The sequence below is a fragment of the Lasioglossum baleicum genome, chromosome 16 (assembly GCF_051020765.1).
Source record: "Lasioglossum baleicum chromosome 16, iyLasBale1, whole genome shotgun sequence".
NCBI lineage: Eukaryota > Metazoa > Arthropoda > Insecta > Hymenoptera > Halictidae > Lasioglossum > Lasioglossum baleicum.
The window spans coordinates 1,290,592-1,308,253 of record NC_134944.1 but is presented as its reverse complement, the minus strand read 5'-3'; the positions used below and the strand labels follow the sequence as shown (position 1 = coordinate 1,308,253).

Genomic DNA, 17,662 nt, shown 5'->3' with positions numbered 1-17,662 from the left:
AATGACGAGATTACATGCACGATTAATTGTGACACTTGGTGCCAGACGTCGCTTTATGCAACCCGTTTCGGGACAGAGATTGGTTGGACCGGTCCAATTCGGTCTGGGACCGGTATCGAAGGTGTGCCGAAATTATCCGAACTTTCTCGCTGCAGTTTACCAGCATTAACCCATTTATGCTTGCGACTACAAGCGCCGAATCGAACTTTTATCGATAATTAAATGTAGTGAGAGAGGAGTACTGCGTTGTCGGCGGCTCTTTGTAATTCCGATCGCAATTATCCATCATTTATTATGCGTATAATAAATATGCAAATGTTGTCGTTAATGATCTATTTCACTTTAATGCGTCCAGTGGAAAGTAAGATATAATTCACTTAAGTTCGAAATAAGAAATACACTTTTTTGAATCCCGGTCCGACGTTTTTCACAATTTTCTCGTAAACCGTTCGTTCTACCAGAAAAAATGATACAACATAAAACATGCAGAATGTGCAGATCTACAGATTTTGTTCCACATATTATTCGACGCGGCGAATAGTTTCGAAAATATCCGAGAAAAACGATTTCACTAGCATTGAATTAATTATTTCAATATTTCATTCAGTTGGTTCGACGTTTCTCTCAATTTTTTCCAAAGCCGTTCGTTCTACGAGAATAAGTGATATGACATAAAAGATGCAGAATGTGCAGATCTACAGATTTTGTTTGACATATTTTTCGACGCGGCGAATAGTTTCAAAAATATCCGAGAAAAACGATTTCACTAGCATTGAATTAATTATTTCAATATTTCATTCAGTTGGTTCGACGTTTCTCTCAATTTTTTCCAAAGCCGTTCGTTCTACGAGAATAAGTGATATGACATAAAAGATGCAGAATGTGCAGATCTACAGATTTTGTTTGACATATTTTTCGATGAGGCGAATAGTTTCGAAAATATCCGAGAAAAACGATTTTACGAGCATTAAATAAATTATTTCAATATTTCATTCATTTGGTTCGACGTTTTTCTCAATTCTCTCGAAAACGATTCGTTTTACGAAAAAAAGTAATAGGACAGAAAAGATGCAGAATGTGCAGATCTACAGGTTTCGTCGGACATATTTTTCGCTGCGATCGATAATTCAGAAGATACGAAGATAAGAAAGGTGAAGGAGGAAGAAAAGGACGGAATCAGGGTGAAACCGTTGCAGGGACCACACGGCGTAGACTGCAGACGAAGAGGAGGTGGTCTATGGAATCTGCATAATGTGCGGTAATACTAAGCGACCTCGGCTCGACTAGATGACGCTGGTCAAGCGGATTCGTTGGCAAATTGTTGGTATATACAGGGTGTCCAACGTTACGGTGGAAGGACTGGTATTCTGCCCACGAAAATTACTCGACAAACTAGAAATAACATGTTCTTACTCCTGTGCTCTTCTGCCAACGAGATTTCACATTGTAGCGATGAGAACGCTGCTGCACAAAAGTAAAATTAAAAATGCGAAAGCTGTAAAGACATGAAAAAAATGGATTTTCACCAGTTTCGACTAGAAACCGACAAATACAGTTAATCGAATTGTAGAAAACCTGTACGTACGAGGTCAGCGAATGTGTTGAATCGAAAAGAACGAGCTGATCCGAGGAAATATTACGAGCAGTTAATTCGCGTTGTATAATACAAGTCTGCAAACGCAGACGGCCGGTGCCGGCTTGTTGTCTCGAACAGAAAACTCTCGGGTGTCGGATTACGAGGAGCTCCGTCGGCGAAGAAGCGGCTGAAAAAGGAAATCTGCTAAAAGTCCGCTGGCAAAAAGCGTGCACACGTATGCGATACGGAGCTTCGTAAGTGGATAAGCATCAAGAGGACACGGATTGTCCTTTCGTTATGCAAACTGACCGCGCGTCGCGTGGAAACGTGGAGATATTACCCTTCGGGACAAAAATAGTAGCACATCGTCGTATTTTTTCCCGATTTGGTAGAATAAACTGAAGAGAATTAATACTTTTAATGTGTCAACCTATTCTCTGACATGCCTGTATGTATAATTTACCGAGTATCATCGACGATATTTAATCTAACACGTCTAACAAGTTTAAGTCTAGGGAAATTTCAAGTTTAAATTGAGAGACATTTCAAGTTTAAATCGAGGGAAATTTCAAGTTTAAATTGAGGAAAATTTCAAGTTTAAATCGTGAGAAATTTCAAGTTCAAATTGGGGTTAATTTCAAGTTTAAATCGAGGGAAATTTCAAGTTTAGATTGGGGGGGAATTTCAAGTTTAAATTGAGGGAAATTTGAAGTTTATATCGTGAGAAATTTCAAGTTTATATCGTGAGAAATTTCAAGTTTAAATTGGGGGTAATTTTTTCAAGTTTAAATCGAGGGAAATTTCAAGTTTAAATCGAGTGAAATATCAAGTTTAAGTCTAGGGAAATTTCAAGTTTAAATTGAGAGACATTTCAAGTTTAAATCGAGGGAAATTTCAAGTTTAAATTGAGGAAAATTTCAAGTTTAAATCGTGAGAAATTTCAAGTTCAAATTGGGGTTAATTTCAAGTTTAAATTGAGGGAAATTTCAAGTTTATATCGTGAGAAATTTCAAGTTTAAATTGGGGGTAATTTTTTCAAGTTTAAATCGAGGGAAATTTCAAGTTTAAATCGAGTGAAATATCAAGTTTAAGTCTAGGGAAATTTCAAGTTTATATTGAGAGACATTTCAAGTTTAAATCGAGGGAAATTTCAAGTTTAAATTGAGGAAAATTTCAAGTTTAAATCGTGAGAAATTTCAAGTTTAAATTGAGGGAAATTTCAAGTTTATATCGTGAGAAATTTCAAGTTTAAATTGGGGGTAATTTTTTCAAGTTTAAATCGAGGGAAATTTCAAGTTTAAATCGAGTGAAATATCAAGTTTAAGTCTAGGGAAATTTCAAGTTTAAATAGAGGGAAATTTCAAGTTTAAGTTGAGAGAAATTTCAAGTTTAAGTCTAGGGAAATTTCAAGTTTAAATCGAGGGGAATTTCAAGTTTAAATTGAGGGAAATTTCAAGTTTAGAATTGAGGGACAAAAATAGTAGCACATCGTCGCATTTTTTCCCGATTTGGTAGAATAAACTGAAGAGAATTAATACTTTTAATGTGTCAACATATTCTGACATGCCTGTATGCATAATTTACCGAGTATCATCGACGATATTTAATCTAACACGTCGCGTCCCCTTACGCTTTATGAACTTCATTTTTTATTCGCCGACCAAACTTCGCAAAGCGACGCGGAGTTTTTCTTGTACGAATGACTGATTGTTTCACTCGTATGTTTAATTGTTATGTATGATTTTATCGATCTATGCGTTGCGTTAACGTTTTGTTAACAAATATACATTACTTTGAGGTTTTGTTAAATAAAAAGTTCCCCGCGAGCGAGCAACGGATGAACAATCATCCTTATTCATCATACTTGCATTCTCAACGAACTCTGTGGATTAGAGACACTTGAAATGTTTATGCCATGGTGCGGATAAGCTTTCAAATGAGTCTTCGACTTTCTGACTGCATTCAGTTGAAATAGAATCATTCGAGTTTCCACAGTGAGCCTGTCAGAGCATTTTTCCGGTGTTGAAAGTTACTGTTGACTTCTATTTCGTTTCAATCATTTAATGTTTTGTGTTAATGACTCGTAGTAATTCGTAGTAACATAATAATGCTGGACAAAATCATTTGAGAATGAAGACTGACAAAGCATAGTGAACGGCACATCGAAACGATAAATGAACAACTAAACACATACGCTGTAAGAATTGCTCCAAATAAATACATTTTACAACAAGATAATGTCGCAGTCGATGCGACGAAGGCGGTAAAGAACTACTTTTCTTCAAAAATTATCCGTGTTTTCGAGTGGCCAGCAAGATCTCAGAGCTGTGCACCAAAATGGCAGACAATTCCAAATCATTAACGATTGAAAACAGTGTATTTCGGACGATTGGCAGAATATTAGCCAAAAACAGTATTAAAAAATCGTATAAATCTTGACCAAAGCGAATGATCGAAGTGATTAGATGTAAAGTAGATCCTACAAGATATTGAGCATTGATCTTTATCGATTAATTCTGTGTGCTATCATTTTGTACTTTTTTAAATCATTTGTATATGGTAAAGAAGGCACACCCAAAATATCTGTATGAAAAGAATTGAATTTCTAATGAAAACAAACAGAAATTACTATCATTTCAAAGATGGCTATCTTTTCGTGCCAAGATATAGTATACCGTTCCGTGAACATCGGCTCTAACGTCTTTTGCTACCTTTTTTCTCCGGGCCACTTTCTTCGATGCCTGAGCGGCCATCGTCCGAAAGAAGCGTTCCGACCGGAACAAAAAAAATTGATTGACGGACATGCATAAAATATTGTGGCCCGTTCCGCGTACCTTCGCTCTCCTCTCTCGTTTTTTCGATCGGATAGTGATGTCGGCTCGTTTCGTCTTCTATCGATCCCTTCGATCGCCAACGCGCGCCGCCGTAATTCTTCAACTTCCTCAAAAACGAATGAAATTTCTGCCAATACGTTCTTGCACGTACAGACAAGTTTTAGCATAAATTGCTATAAGTCGCACATTATCTTTTGAGAGAAGTTTGAAAACAAGCAAAAACTCAAATTCAAGAATGATCGCGCTTCTTCCTGAAATTAACGCTGTTTGCCGTTAATTAACCGTTGATGCTGTTGAAATTAACGTTGTTTGAAGAGCGTTCTTTCAGCTGTGTGAATATATAACAATTAATAGCATAAAAAATATTTTCAAACTTCCAAAATTGTCTTTTGCGAGAAACACCTGTTTTTCTGTCTGTCTTTTCTTTAATGACGATTACAAAGCGGAGTTCGCGAGAGTTCACGATGAAATTTTGCATATAAATGTTTGTCAGAGCTTCCTCAAGATGGCTAATTAACAATGCTATTGCGGTGGTTGTCTTCGCAGATTGAAGTTGACGTTTGAACGATCACTCTGTGTCACATATATTCGTAACGCAGACTTCTGGCGAACAAGGACAGTCTTCTTAGCTTAAGTGGTGCACTTCGTTCGCGATGCAGATTACCAATCATAACGCGTAACATAGTACTCGCAATCAGTCGTCTCGTTTAACACGTCCTTTACAACTGATCGAATAGGCGAGTGTAATGCGTTTACTAACCGCCGTTGCCTCCGCACCCTTGCGCGAATTCAGTCACAGATCTTTCGCGTAGCGTTGTGACAAAATTCATGAACGTTCCGACTAATAGCACAGACGTCTGTGAATTTTTTCAGAATTTTTTTCGTTGGAAAATCGATTTTTTAAAAAATCCGGCAGCATTTTCGACTGGATCCTCGAGTCTACCTTGGTTATAATTATGTTTTATTTCTCTTGTTCTGCGCAACAAAAAATTTCGAAAAAATTCACGAACGTTCTACCTGGCAACACAGACGTCTGTGAATTTTTTCAGAATTTTTGGTTGGAAAATCAATTTTTTTTAAAATCCGAAAGTATAGAATTATAGAATTTTCGCGACGAAGTGGAACATAACTCGCGGCAGACTGTCTTATCGCGTAATCTTCTCGATCCTCGCCGCCATGTTACGTCATTTCGATGCCAGAAACCGAGACATTACATATTTGGAAGATGTTGTTGCCACTCGAGGTCGGCATGCGAAAATTAAAATCACTGGGTCAACACTGACGAAACTTGTCTGACTGTCTTATTGTAAGAAGACACATCAGTTATGGATTGCACAGATACATTGACACTGCACCCAAAAGTCAACGAATAGTGCGATCGTTAATTTAAATAAATTTCAATAATTGCTGAAGACGATAATAGAGGAAAATCGGCAAAGATTCTGCATGTCATTGTGAAAATGATGAAGACACCTTGAATATCTTCTAAGCTATTTGTCGCGTCGAAAAATATGTCAAACAAAATCTGCAGATCTGCACATTCTGCATCTTTTCTGCCCTATCACTTTTTTTCGTAAACCAGACGGTTCTGGAGAAAATTGAGAAAAACATCGGACCAAGATCCAAAAACGTGGATTTTCTGTTTCGAACCTGAAGGAATTATATCTTACTAAAAGTCGAAAAGATTCTTGAAATGATTCTGAAAATGATGAAGACACCTTGACATGCGATTGGAAACAAGGTGACTCGTCGCAGCCAATCACGTGGGAGGCGTTAAACTGATGCATTAATGCAAGAGGTGACCTTGATTCTACAATGTAATCCTGGATCGTGGGCGGATATGCAGAAGTGTAGTTTCGCTTATTGTCGTCGAGATTTTCAAAACGAAAGAAAAATATAAACATGCACATATTTCTATGTAGTTCTATTTTTTGTCGTGATTTTTTTCCATGTAAAATTCAGTATATTTTTTTTTCGGCACACAGTGTGTAGGAGGGTTGAGTAAACAATTTGGTTGGTGAACCCCGTCTGGTACCGCAAATATTTTTGCAAGCTATCTTGAAAGATTCCCAGGCACGGCGGCGATCCTATCGATCCGGTAATAAAGAAAGAAAAACAGATCTCCCTGATGTAATCGTTTCAGCTTCCTACTGGATATTTTTACTGCTGTGTTCCAACTTTGAACGGCCTTTTTTAACACTGGGTTTACGGAGCTCTGGAAATAACTATTTCATAATATTTTAACATAACAAGAATGTGACTACCCAAATTTTTGGCCATTTTTCCAATAATATAGTAGATACCCAAAGAAATAAATTTGGTAAATATCAGATGATTGAAATTCATAAAGAATACAGCTTTATGTATTCATCAATTAATTAGCCACCATTCTTTTCTAAAAAGAACCTAATCCGAACCATTCTTTGCTAAAGAATTGAGGGAAATTTCAAGTTTTGAATTGAGGGAAATTTGAAGTTTAAATCGAGGGAAATTTCAAGTTTACATGGAGGGAAATTTCAAGTTTAGAATTGAGGGAAATTTCAAGTTTAGAATTGAGGGAAATTTCAAGTTTAGAATTGAGGGAAATTTCAAGTTTACATCTAGGGAAATTTCAAGTTTAACTAGAAGGAAATTTCAATTTTAAATTAATTTTTGAAAATTAACAGGAATTCTTATATATAAAAAATTTGATTTAAGTTAATTTTTTGTAGAAAAGTAGTTTAAAAAATCTAAAAAAACGGGTCATTTGATCCTTTGTGGTAGGTTTAGTGTGAAAATATATGTATACATAACTGCACTCGTACTTGTGCGTGCAAACAGACATTTTCTATCGCTCGACCATTCTAGATAAAATGAATAATAGAAGATCCGACAAGATCGATAAACATTTTCTAACGTTTCCGTTTGATTTGTTGCAGGGCTGCAAGGATTCGTACAAATGCAATTGCACGGGGATAAAAGGTAATCCGGGTTATCCTGGAATTCCTGGACCACAAGGACCGGAAGGACTTCCGGGAGATATTGGTCCTGATGGTCCCGATGGTCCGAAGGGTGAGAAAGGGGCTGGTGGAGAATATGGCGGCACCGGAGAGAAGGGCTACAGGGTAAGTCAGCAATTTAATCTTCGATTCGTTTGCTAAATTTGTTTGAATTCAACAAATTCAACGATCTACTGTACCGTTTGTCGGAAATAAGTTCTGGACAAACAGTAAAATGTGGTAAAAATGGTATAGTATAATAGAATCGCGTCTATCTGTTCGTTTGTGACGGCATCAACTGAGAACTCACACCTGACCGAGCCACAGCAACGCGTGGCCGGGTGCAGCTAGTGATACAATGAAAGAATTACGAAACAATAGGCTAGAAAATGTTACTTGAAGTCACCTGAGGACCTTGGGACAGCCTGTACGTGGACATATATTCTGCTGGAACGATTAGGGTTGTTATTGCGTTACCCGGTCGAAGAAAAAGAGTTAAGCCTGCAACCAAACGGACCATTCGAACAGTTAACGAGGATACCAATCATTCGCGTTTCTCTTCTTCATTCTTCATACGATAACGTGCACGCACTCTCGTGCGAGTCGAAGTAAGAATAACAAAAAATAAAAAACACAGTTCCATGGCGTCACCGGCCGGAATCAGAACATTTCCAAATGCGGAGGAAGACGAACAGCAGCCCGGACGAGAGAGAATTACCAGCGGACTCCCACGAAGCCCGCCCGCACTATATCGCACCGAACTATACCGCGAATCCGTTCTTTCGCAACTCGATTCACAGCCCCTCGCCGAGGTGACGCGACGTGACTGGAGAGAATGATAGTCCTCAATAATAATAATAATAATCCTGTTTGAATTGCATCTTCGAAAATGTTTTTACTGATGGGAAATGTACTGATAACGGATTGAAACGAATCAAAACGTAAAAGTAAAACTCGTGCAGGTTCGCGACTCGCTAAGAAAGAAATTTCAGGTAGAATTAATACATATCGGAGACGGTGTCTCGCTAATTAAAATGCAACACTTTTAAATTGAGGGAAATTTCAAATTTAGAATTGAGGGAAATTTCAAGTTTAAATCGTGAGAAATTTCAAGTTCAAATTGGGGGGGAATTTCAAGTTTAAATTCAGGAAAATGTCAAGTTTAAATCGAGGGAAATTTGAAGTTTAAATCGTGAGAAATTTCAGAATTGAGGGAAATTTCAAGTTCAAATCGTGAGAAATTTCAAGTTCAAATTGGGGGGGAATTTCAAGTTTAAATTGAGGGAAAATTCAAGTTTAAATCGAGGGAAATTTCAAGTTTAGAATTGAGGGAAACAAGTTTCAAATGACAAATAGATGGGAAAGAAATTTCAGGTAGAATTAATACATATTGGGGACGGTGTCTCGCTAATTAAAATGCAACACTTTCGGACGCGTTTGCACGAAAGCTGAACGAGGTTACCGAGAGAAGAGAGAACGCGGAGTAACGAGATGATAAGAAACTTTATCGAAACGATGCGAAACGATGTTAAGAGCTCTCGCCGCTTGATGACCGGCCCGGCCCGGCCCGACCGGTCAACCTCCCTTAATGAACGTCTATCAGTTCTCGCGGCCAGATAAGAGTTTACGAGAGGACGTTTTTTTCTCCTTTTTTTTCCACGACACTTACGGATTGCATCTTTACATTAGGCCGCCTCAGCCAGGCGCGGAGATGACGTCGTGAGGATGACGTCACGGCCCTTTCTGGTACCGCTGCTGCATCCAGCGGAGAAAAGGTCTTTCAGAGCCGCTCTGCGCCCGTCGCAGCGTTGCCGGTTGCACGTAACGACGTAACCAATTTTCTTCGGTCAGATTGCCTTCTTTTTTTTCTCGCAGTCGGTTTTAAATATGGCGTGGCGATCTCTGATAACGAATGGAGCCGCCGCGCCGTGATCGGCTGGACGTCGTGACAATGACCGCCGGTTTGATCATTCCGCTTGTGTCGGTATCGAAAAGTTGACTTCTTATATGTCAAGTATATTATGGTGTGTTCTGGTACATTCTTGTATATTCTAGTATACATATTTAGGTTGTATATTCTAGTATATTTAGGTTGTATATTCTAGGATATTTAGGTACATACTTGGATATTTTTATATATTCCTGGTACATTCTTGTATATTTTATAGTATGTTCTCGTTTATTCTTGTATATTCTAGTACAATCTGGTATAATATACCTATATTCTGGTACATTCTTGTATATTTAGGTATATGTATTCTGGTACATTGTTGTATATTCTGGTACATTCTTGTATATTTTGATACATTCTTGTATATTGTAGTATATTTAGGTATATTCTAGTTTATTCTGGTACATTCTTGTATAGTCTGGTACATTCTTGTATATTCTAGTATATTTAGGTATATTCTGGTGCATTCTTGTTTTTTTCTGCTACATTTTACTTAGTACATGCTCGTACATTCTTGTATATTTAGGTACATTCTTGTATATTCTGGTACATTCTTGTCTATTCTGGTGCATTCTTGTTTATTCTGGTACATTCTTGTATATTCTGGTACATTCTTGTATATTCCGGTACATTCTTGTATATTATAGTATATTTAGGTATATTCTGGTGCATTCTTGTTTATTCTGGTACATTCTAGTATCTTCTGGTACATTCTTGTATATTTAGGTATATGTATTTTGGTACATTGTTGTATACTCTGGTACATTCTTGTATATTGTAGTATATTTAGGTATATTCTGGTGCATTCTAGTTTATTCTGGTACATTCTTGTATATTCTAGTATATTTAGGTATATTCTGGTGCATTCTTGTTTATTCTGCTACATTTTAGTATATGCTCGTACATTCTTGTATATTCTGGTACATTCTTGTCTATTCTGGTACATTCTTGTATATTCTAGTATATTTAGGTATATTCTGGTGCATTCTTGTTTATTCTGCTACATTTTAGTATATGCTCGTACATTCTTGTATATTTAGGTACTTTCTTGTATATTCTGGTACATTCTTGTCTATTCTGGTACATTCTTGTATGTTTTGGTATATTCTTGTATAGTGTAGTATATTTAGGTATATTCTGGTGCATTCTTGTTTATTCTGGTACATTCTTGTCTATTCTGGTGCATTCTTGTTTATTCTGGTACATTCTTGTATATTCTGGTACATTCTTGTATATTCTGGTACATTCTTGTATATTCTTGTACATTCTTGTATGTTCTAGTATATTTAGGTATATTCTGGTGCATTCTTGTTTATTCTGGTACATTCTTGTCTATTCTGGTGCATTCTTGTTTATTCTGGTACATTCTTGTATATTCTGGTACATTCTTGTATATTCTGGTACATTCTTGTATATTCTTGTACATTCTTGTATGTTCTAGTATATTTAGGTATATTCTGGTACATTCTAATATCTTCTGGTACATTCTTGCATATTCCAGTATATTTAGGTCGTATATTCCAGTGTATTTAGGTATATTCCGATACATTCTCGTGTGTTCTGTACGTGTCTACAATAAAATGTATACATACGATCGAATAGGAGAATAAGATGTCCCTATATCTTCGTACGTTTCGTAAAAATTCCTCGAGGCCAGGATCTCGATTCATATCGATGATATTGTTCTTCCTCTTGTCATCTCGCACGTTCCACCCACGTCCGCCGACATTTTCGACAGCAAAGACGCGAATTGTCCTCCCACGCTCGGTCTCTTATATTGACGCTGTTTTGATATAGGTTTCTGCGTGGATACGGAATAATCAGATGGTTTTACGAGGGCAACCGACTGCATTCGCTCTATAGCCTTCATTGTGAATTCAACGCGGCCCGAGAAATATTCGCATGTTACCTGGAACTCGAGAAATGAGGAGATTTAATAACTCGATTAACATTGTCGTATGAAGTTACTCATAGAAACAGCTGGCTCTCCATAATTCCCGAAGATCCTCTATAAGCATTCATCAATTCTCTGTTTTAAAACAATTAGAAACACCTTTAAATTCTTTCTTTACTCTAATTTTCCTCGCGGTTCAGAAATTGAAAGAAAAATCACACACATCTAGAAAGTACACAATGAAATTAATAGATAAACAGCATCCATTTCGCAAAAAGTTTTTAGCGAAAAGGTTCAAAAAGGGCCGTAACTTTTGAGAACAAACATCGACCTGACATTCCCGGTGAAAATGATAAAAAATCCAGCTTCACAAGCACTTTGCATACAATTTTTTTAAAAATCGATAAAAAAGAATGAACGTTTCTGCCCGAAAAACTAAAACTAAAAAGAAATTAAAGAAAAATCACCTAGAAAGTACTATTCCCATCGAAAATCATCAAAAATCAAGCTTCCGAACCCAACGATGCATCGTTTGCTGCATTTGGCATACAATTTTTCGGAAAATCGATGAAAGAAATTAAGGTTCCCGAAAAACAGAACACAACAGGATTAATCGAACCGGTGGAAAATGTGGAAAATCTATCCATGATTGCTGGGACAATCAGCGGGCAGACGCTGCGCTTGAAAATTGCACGGTAGGGGAGAGAGTAGTGGGAATATGGCACAGTTCTCTGCGCTTTGGGTTAATGATTCGGCCCGGTTCAGGACGTAGGCGTTAATGATAAATTACAGCATCTCACGTTCCTCTGGCATTTGGCATTGATCCCTATCTACGTAACGATTACCCAGATATAACATATTACGTGGATACCCACGTGCGACTCACTTTTTCCACTGGCCCGATGAGAGATCGTCTACGTCGTTGTCTCGTTATCAGGATTGGCACGAATTATCGCTGGAAGCGCGCGGCCCTTCCTGTTGCAATCATACTCCGAGATTGCTCGCCATCATCGACGTATCCCTGGAAAACCATAATTAAGTGGTCCAAGGCAAAACTCAAGTATGAATTGATTCAACGCAATTTTTACGAAATTTTCGAAGTAGTTTTCATTAATCGAAATCGAATTAATTTCAATCATCATCGACGTATCCCTGGAAAACCGTAATTAAGTGGTCCAAGTCAAAATTCAAGTCTAAATTAATTCAATGCAATTTTTATGAAATTTTCAAAATCGTTTTCATTATTCCATATCGAATTCATTTCAATCATCATCGACGTATTCCTGGAAACCCATAATTAAGTGGTCCAAGTCAAAATTCAAGTCTAAATTGATTCAATGCAATTTTTACAGAATTTTCAAAATCGTTTTCATTTCAATCATCATCGACGTATCCCTGAAAAACCATAATTAAGTGGTCCAAGGCAAAATTCAAGTCTAAATTGATTCAACGCAATTTTTATGGAATTTTCAAAATCGTTTTCATTAATCGAAATCGAATTAATTTCAATCATCATCGACGTATCCCTGGAAAACCGTAATTAAGTGGTCCAAGTCAAAATTCAAGTCTAAATTGATTCAATGCAATTTTTACGGAATTTTCAAAATCGTTTTCATTATTCCATATCGAATTCATTTTAATCATCATCGACGTATTCCTGGAAACCCATAATTAAGTGGTCCAAGGCAAAATTCAAGTCTAAATTGATTCAATGCAATTATTACGGAATTTTGTAAATCGTTTTCATTTCAATCATCATCGACGTATCCCTGAAAAACCATAATTAAGTGGTCCAAGGCAAAATTCAAGTCTAAATTGATTCAATGCAATTATTACGGAATTTTGTAAATCGTTTTCATTTCAATCATCATCGACGTATCCCTGAAAAACCATAATTAAGTGGTCCAAGGCAAAATTCAAGTCTAAATTGATTCAATGCAATTATTACGGAATTTTGTAAATCGTTTTCATTTCAATCATCATCGACGTATCCCTGAAAAACCATAATTAAGTGGTCCAGGGCAAAATTCAAGTCTAAATTGATTCAACGCAATTTTTATGGAATTTTCCAAATCGTTTTAATTATTCGAAATCGAATTCATTTCAATCATCGTCGACGTATCCCTGGAAAACCGTAATTAAGTGGTCCAAGTCAAAATTCAAGTCTAAATTAATTCAATGCAATTTTTACGGAATTTTCAAAATCGTTTTCGTTGGATAGAACTCGTTATTTCAACATTATATGGAATTCATTTCAACCAGCATCGACGTATCTCTGGAAACCATTACTTTATGGCTTCCACATGTGCCCATGATTAATTCAAATAATAAAATGAAGTCGAGACGACGCGTTATAAAGAAGGAAATAAGAAAAAGGCCACTTCCGACGGACAGAAGCATCTTACAAATTGGAATTTGTATATACAAAACGTGAAATCTTTGTTTTGTTCGTTCCGTTTCGTTTCGACGAAGTAGGGTATCTAAGCTCCGATAAAGAAATCTCTGTTTCACCGTCGATACGCCTCTCTTTGTCGCGTTTCAACCTATCCTCCTCCGATATACATACATAGACGTTACGTGCCATTAACCCTGCGTGACATTCGCACTTTGAACCACTCGCCTGGCCGGTTCGGAGACACAGAATATCTTCAAAACTATTCGCCGAGTCGAAAAATATGTTAAACAAAATATGCAGATCTGGACAGGCCGCGACTTTTATGTCTCATTACTTTTTCCCGTAGAACGAACGGTTTTCGAGAAAATTGAGAAAAATGTCGGCCCAAATGAATGAAACTTTAAAATAATTAATTTAATGCTCATAAAATTGTTTTTCTCGAATATCTTCGAAACTATCAGCCGCGTAGAAAAATATGTTTAACAAAATTTGTAGATCTGTACATTCTGCATGTTTTATGATGTATCACTTTTTCTCGTAAAATGAACGGTTTCCGAGAAAATTGAGAAATAGGTCGGACCAAATGAAGAAACATTAAAATGATCAATTTAATGTTGACAATAATAATTTTTCTCGTCTATCTCCTAAACTATCAGCCGCGTCGAAAAATATGTTCAACAAAATCTGTAGATCTGGGCAGACTGCGTATTTTATGTCCCATCACTATTTCTCATAGAATGAACAGTTCTTGAAAAAATTGAGAAAAATCTCTGCCTAATAGCGAAAATATTCGAGTTAGTGAAAGTTATTGAACCACCCGGCAAGTATAGACTGTAACAAAGTTTACGCGACGAACATAAGTAGCAAGGGTTGCGATAAGATGATTGAACTCTTGAGAGAAAGAGGGATGATACACAAAGTGTACTTCGGAGTACACATTCCTCCTACGATGACGTGTTTATGAAGCATCTTTATACACATGCTCATTTTACAGTGCGATCGTATGACACTCTTTAGTTCTTAGTAATGTCTCTACTCGAGTATCTTGGATTGAGAGTATACATACATACAATGTGCATATACGTGCATACAAATATCTACAATGTAAATGTAAACTGTTGATACGTGGAGAGGCTGGATGTTTTTTTATACGCTTCTGATTAGTTGATTACTCGAACTATAGCGAGTTACTAGCACCGTAGCACCAGTTAATGGTACACCTTTTTGAAGAATGCCTCGTTCATTTATTACTTCGATGTTTCATTCTTTTTATTTAATTATCGATGCCCCCTCGAAACCAAGCAAGTTCCATCTGATGCATTTTTTCCTAAAACCAATAGCAGCCGAGTTTTTTAGGTGCCTCACACGGTATATTACATGTTACGAGGAAGTTAAAAATAAATATTACCGCTGTAATGTCTCGCACGATTGGAAAAAAAATTCATAGTGTGGGGAGGGTAGTATCTCCATTGAAAAAGAATTGTTACTCGTTGAAAATGAAAACGATTATAATTAATTCGGAGAAAATGTTGGCTAAAACTCTGTCAGACGTTAAAGGAGGGAAGGGAGAGGGAGGAAGGGTGAGGGTGGGGGCAGGAGGCAGAGCGTATCGGAATATGAGATCAGTGGACATCCGGTTCCACGTTGCTGGGCGCATAGAATGATCTGTCAATGGGAAGTGCGTTATCGCAATACGCGTGGTATGCTATCCTCTCTTCTTCATTATTCTCCCACTTTCGGTTTTGTTCTACGCGTGCATTTAATGGGACGACCTAATTCCGCAAAACTGCAATCTTACTCGCGGCGAAATTGATCTGCCAGTTTCCATACCACTGACACATTGACTTAAACTTCTTAGTATCAATCTTTCTTGTTGGCAATGTTTTCTTTTCTTGGTTATCTCGAAACAGTACGAGAAAATGTTGCGTACGAAAGTTGTAGGGCTCGAGAAACGACATCATTTAATGTAAATGCCGTTCTTGCAAGTGGAGGATTGGAGGACTTACAGAGCTCAACTTTGTTTTTCAAGATGGAACTTGCTTAGGATTATTACGAGCGATCTGTGTAACAAAAGCTATAATGCATTTCCATTTAAAGAAACGATGCTATCGTTAATTGCACGTGTACCGTTGCACTTTTATAAAAAAAAAAAAACAGCGGAATGAAGACTCTTTCTCCTTTGGCATTTCTTCGTGAACGCATCAATAGCGAGCTATGGCCTGAAACAATTCTGCGCAACACCCTGTATAATATTGGGCTGGAACGAAAGTTTGTAGCGTTTGTAAATTAAAATTGAAAGCTGAAGTTCAAATATTTATTCATAGATTTATTCAATAACATACTTTCCATTCTCTTCTGTTGCTTTTTGCCATTTCGAGGGAAGTTTCAAGTCCAAATTATGGGAAATTTCAAGTTTAAATGAAGGGAAATTTCAAGTTTAATTTGAGGGAAATTTAAAGTTGAAAATAATTTTTAAAAATTAAGATAGAACAGATTAGATATTGATATATTTAATAATCTAAATTGAGGGAAAATTCAAGTTTAAATTGAGGGAAGTTTCAAGTTTAAACTGATGAAAATTTCAAGTATAAATAGAGGGAAATTTCAAGTTGAACATAATTTTTAAAAATTAAGATTTAAGATTAGAGATACATACATATTTAATAATCTAAACTGAGGGAAATTACAAGTTTAAATTAATTTTAGAAAACTAAGAGTAATTTTTATAATTTTGATTTATAAGAGCTGTTTTGACTGGAAAATGAAACATTCCTTCCGAGCTAGAATAATTTTAAATTGATATTGAAATTTTTAATATTTTGATAATTTTAAATTAAATTACATAAATCGAACATGTTCATTTTTAACGTGGTACGATTTTTGTTTACGGTCGAGATATTTTCTTGTAAAATATGTTCAACTCATTCTACCCGTTCTACCAACGATTCATGTCATTTTTATGAAAAACAGTATCGATTCAGTTTATTGTTATGGCTACTTGTTCAACGTTGAAGGTAACCGAAGAGAAATTGAGTACTATTTACGCTATTTCTATACATTGTGCACTACGAAATAGTGGTCAGAAACTGCGAAGTATTAGATTAAAATGATGCGCTGTTGATTGTAGAACGGAAACGTTTCTCACCCCCGCACTCGGCGATACGAGAGGACGAACGAGCGCGTAGGACTCCGCTGCGTGTATCCGTTTCATTCGCGTTATCAACTTTCGATGTCCCTTATCGCCCGTGAAATGTACCGGCAAATCAACAATACGTCGATAACGAATTGGAAATGATTACTTAGATTTTCGATAGATCCCGCTCTATGCACCAACAATTGCAGTTCACATTTTTCATTCCGTTTCGTTATCGGTCAGGGTGGTGCATAACATGCTGTGGTATTTTTACTTTAACGATTACATACTATGTAGTGTTCTTGTTGAATTTTACGAATCTCTTCAACTGAACTGAACAATCCAAACGAATCCAATCATATTAACGCAACCCTTGCTACTTATGTTAGTCACATAAACTTTATTACACATTTTACCGAATAACAATGTTTTTAAAGAAATTAGTTACAGATTGGCTAGTAAACTAATCCTCCTAGAATCTCCAAAAAATTCAAGCCGTTCGATCGACGTTCAAATAAATGGTTAATTAGATTAGTTGACGTTTCAATTTACGTGATGAAGTAACGCGCAACTATTTTCGTGTGTTACGGAATGTATCCTCAATCGGGCACGTTTCTTGGAAGTTGTGTAACAAGCGAGCTGATAAAGCTGCTCCTTTTTTATGCGTATTCTAAAGTTTATATTCGTGTGCGTAATCGCGCGCCAGATAAGTGCGTTCTGCGTAACGGAAGATCATCTCGCGAAGCCCAGAATTTTCCACTGTAGCTTCAACTTTAGACATCTAATGCGTTCGCACAAATATGCAATTTTTATTTCAGATCATAAGAAATGTAAAAGGCAAGACGATTTTCAATCTATGTTATTTAAATGAAAGAAATGCAGGGGCAAAATGCGACGCACG

The 17,662-nt window shown here is 36.7% G+C and overlaps 1 protein-coding gene across 1 annotated transcript in view; it reads left to right on the top strand.

Moving 5' to 3' along the window:
- The window catches only part of LOC143217169 (uncharacterized), a 53,619-nt gene that overhangs the window by 17,710 nt on the left and 18,247 nt on the right, over nucleotides 1-17,662 (top strand). Inside the window, exon 2 of the mRNA XM_076441044.1 lies at nucleotides 7,329-7,514. Coding sequence (XP_076297159.1) covers nucleotides 7,329-7,514 — 186 coding nt within the window. The remainder of the gene's footprint in view (nucleotides 1-7,328; nucleotides 7,515-17,662) is intronic.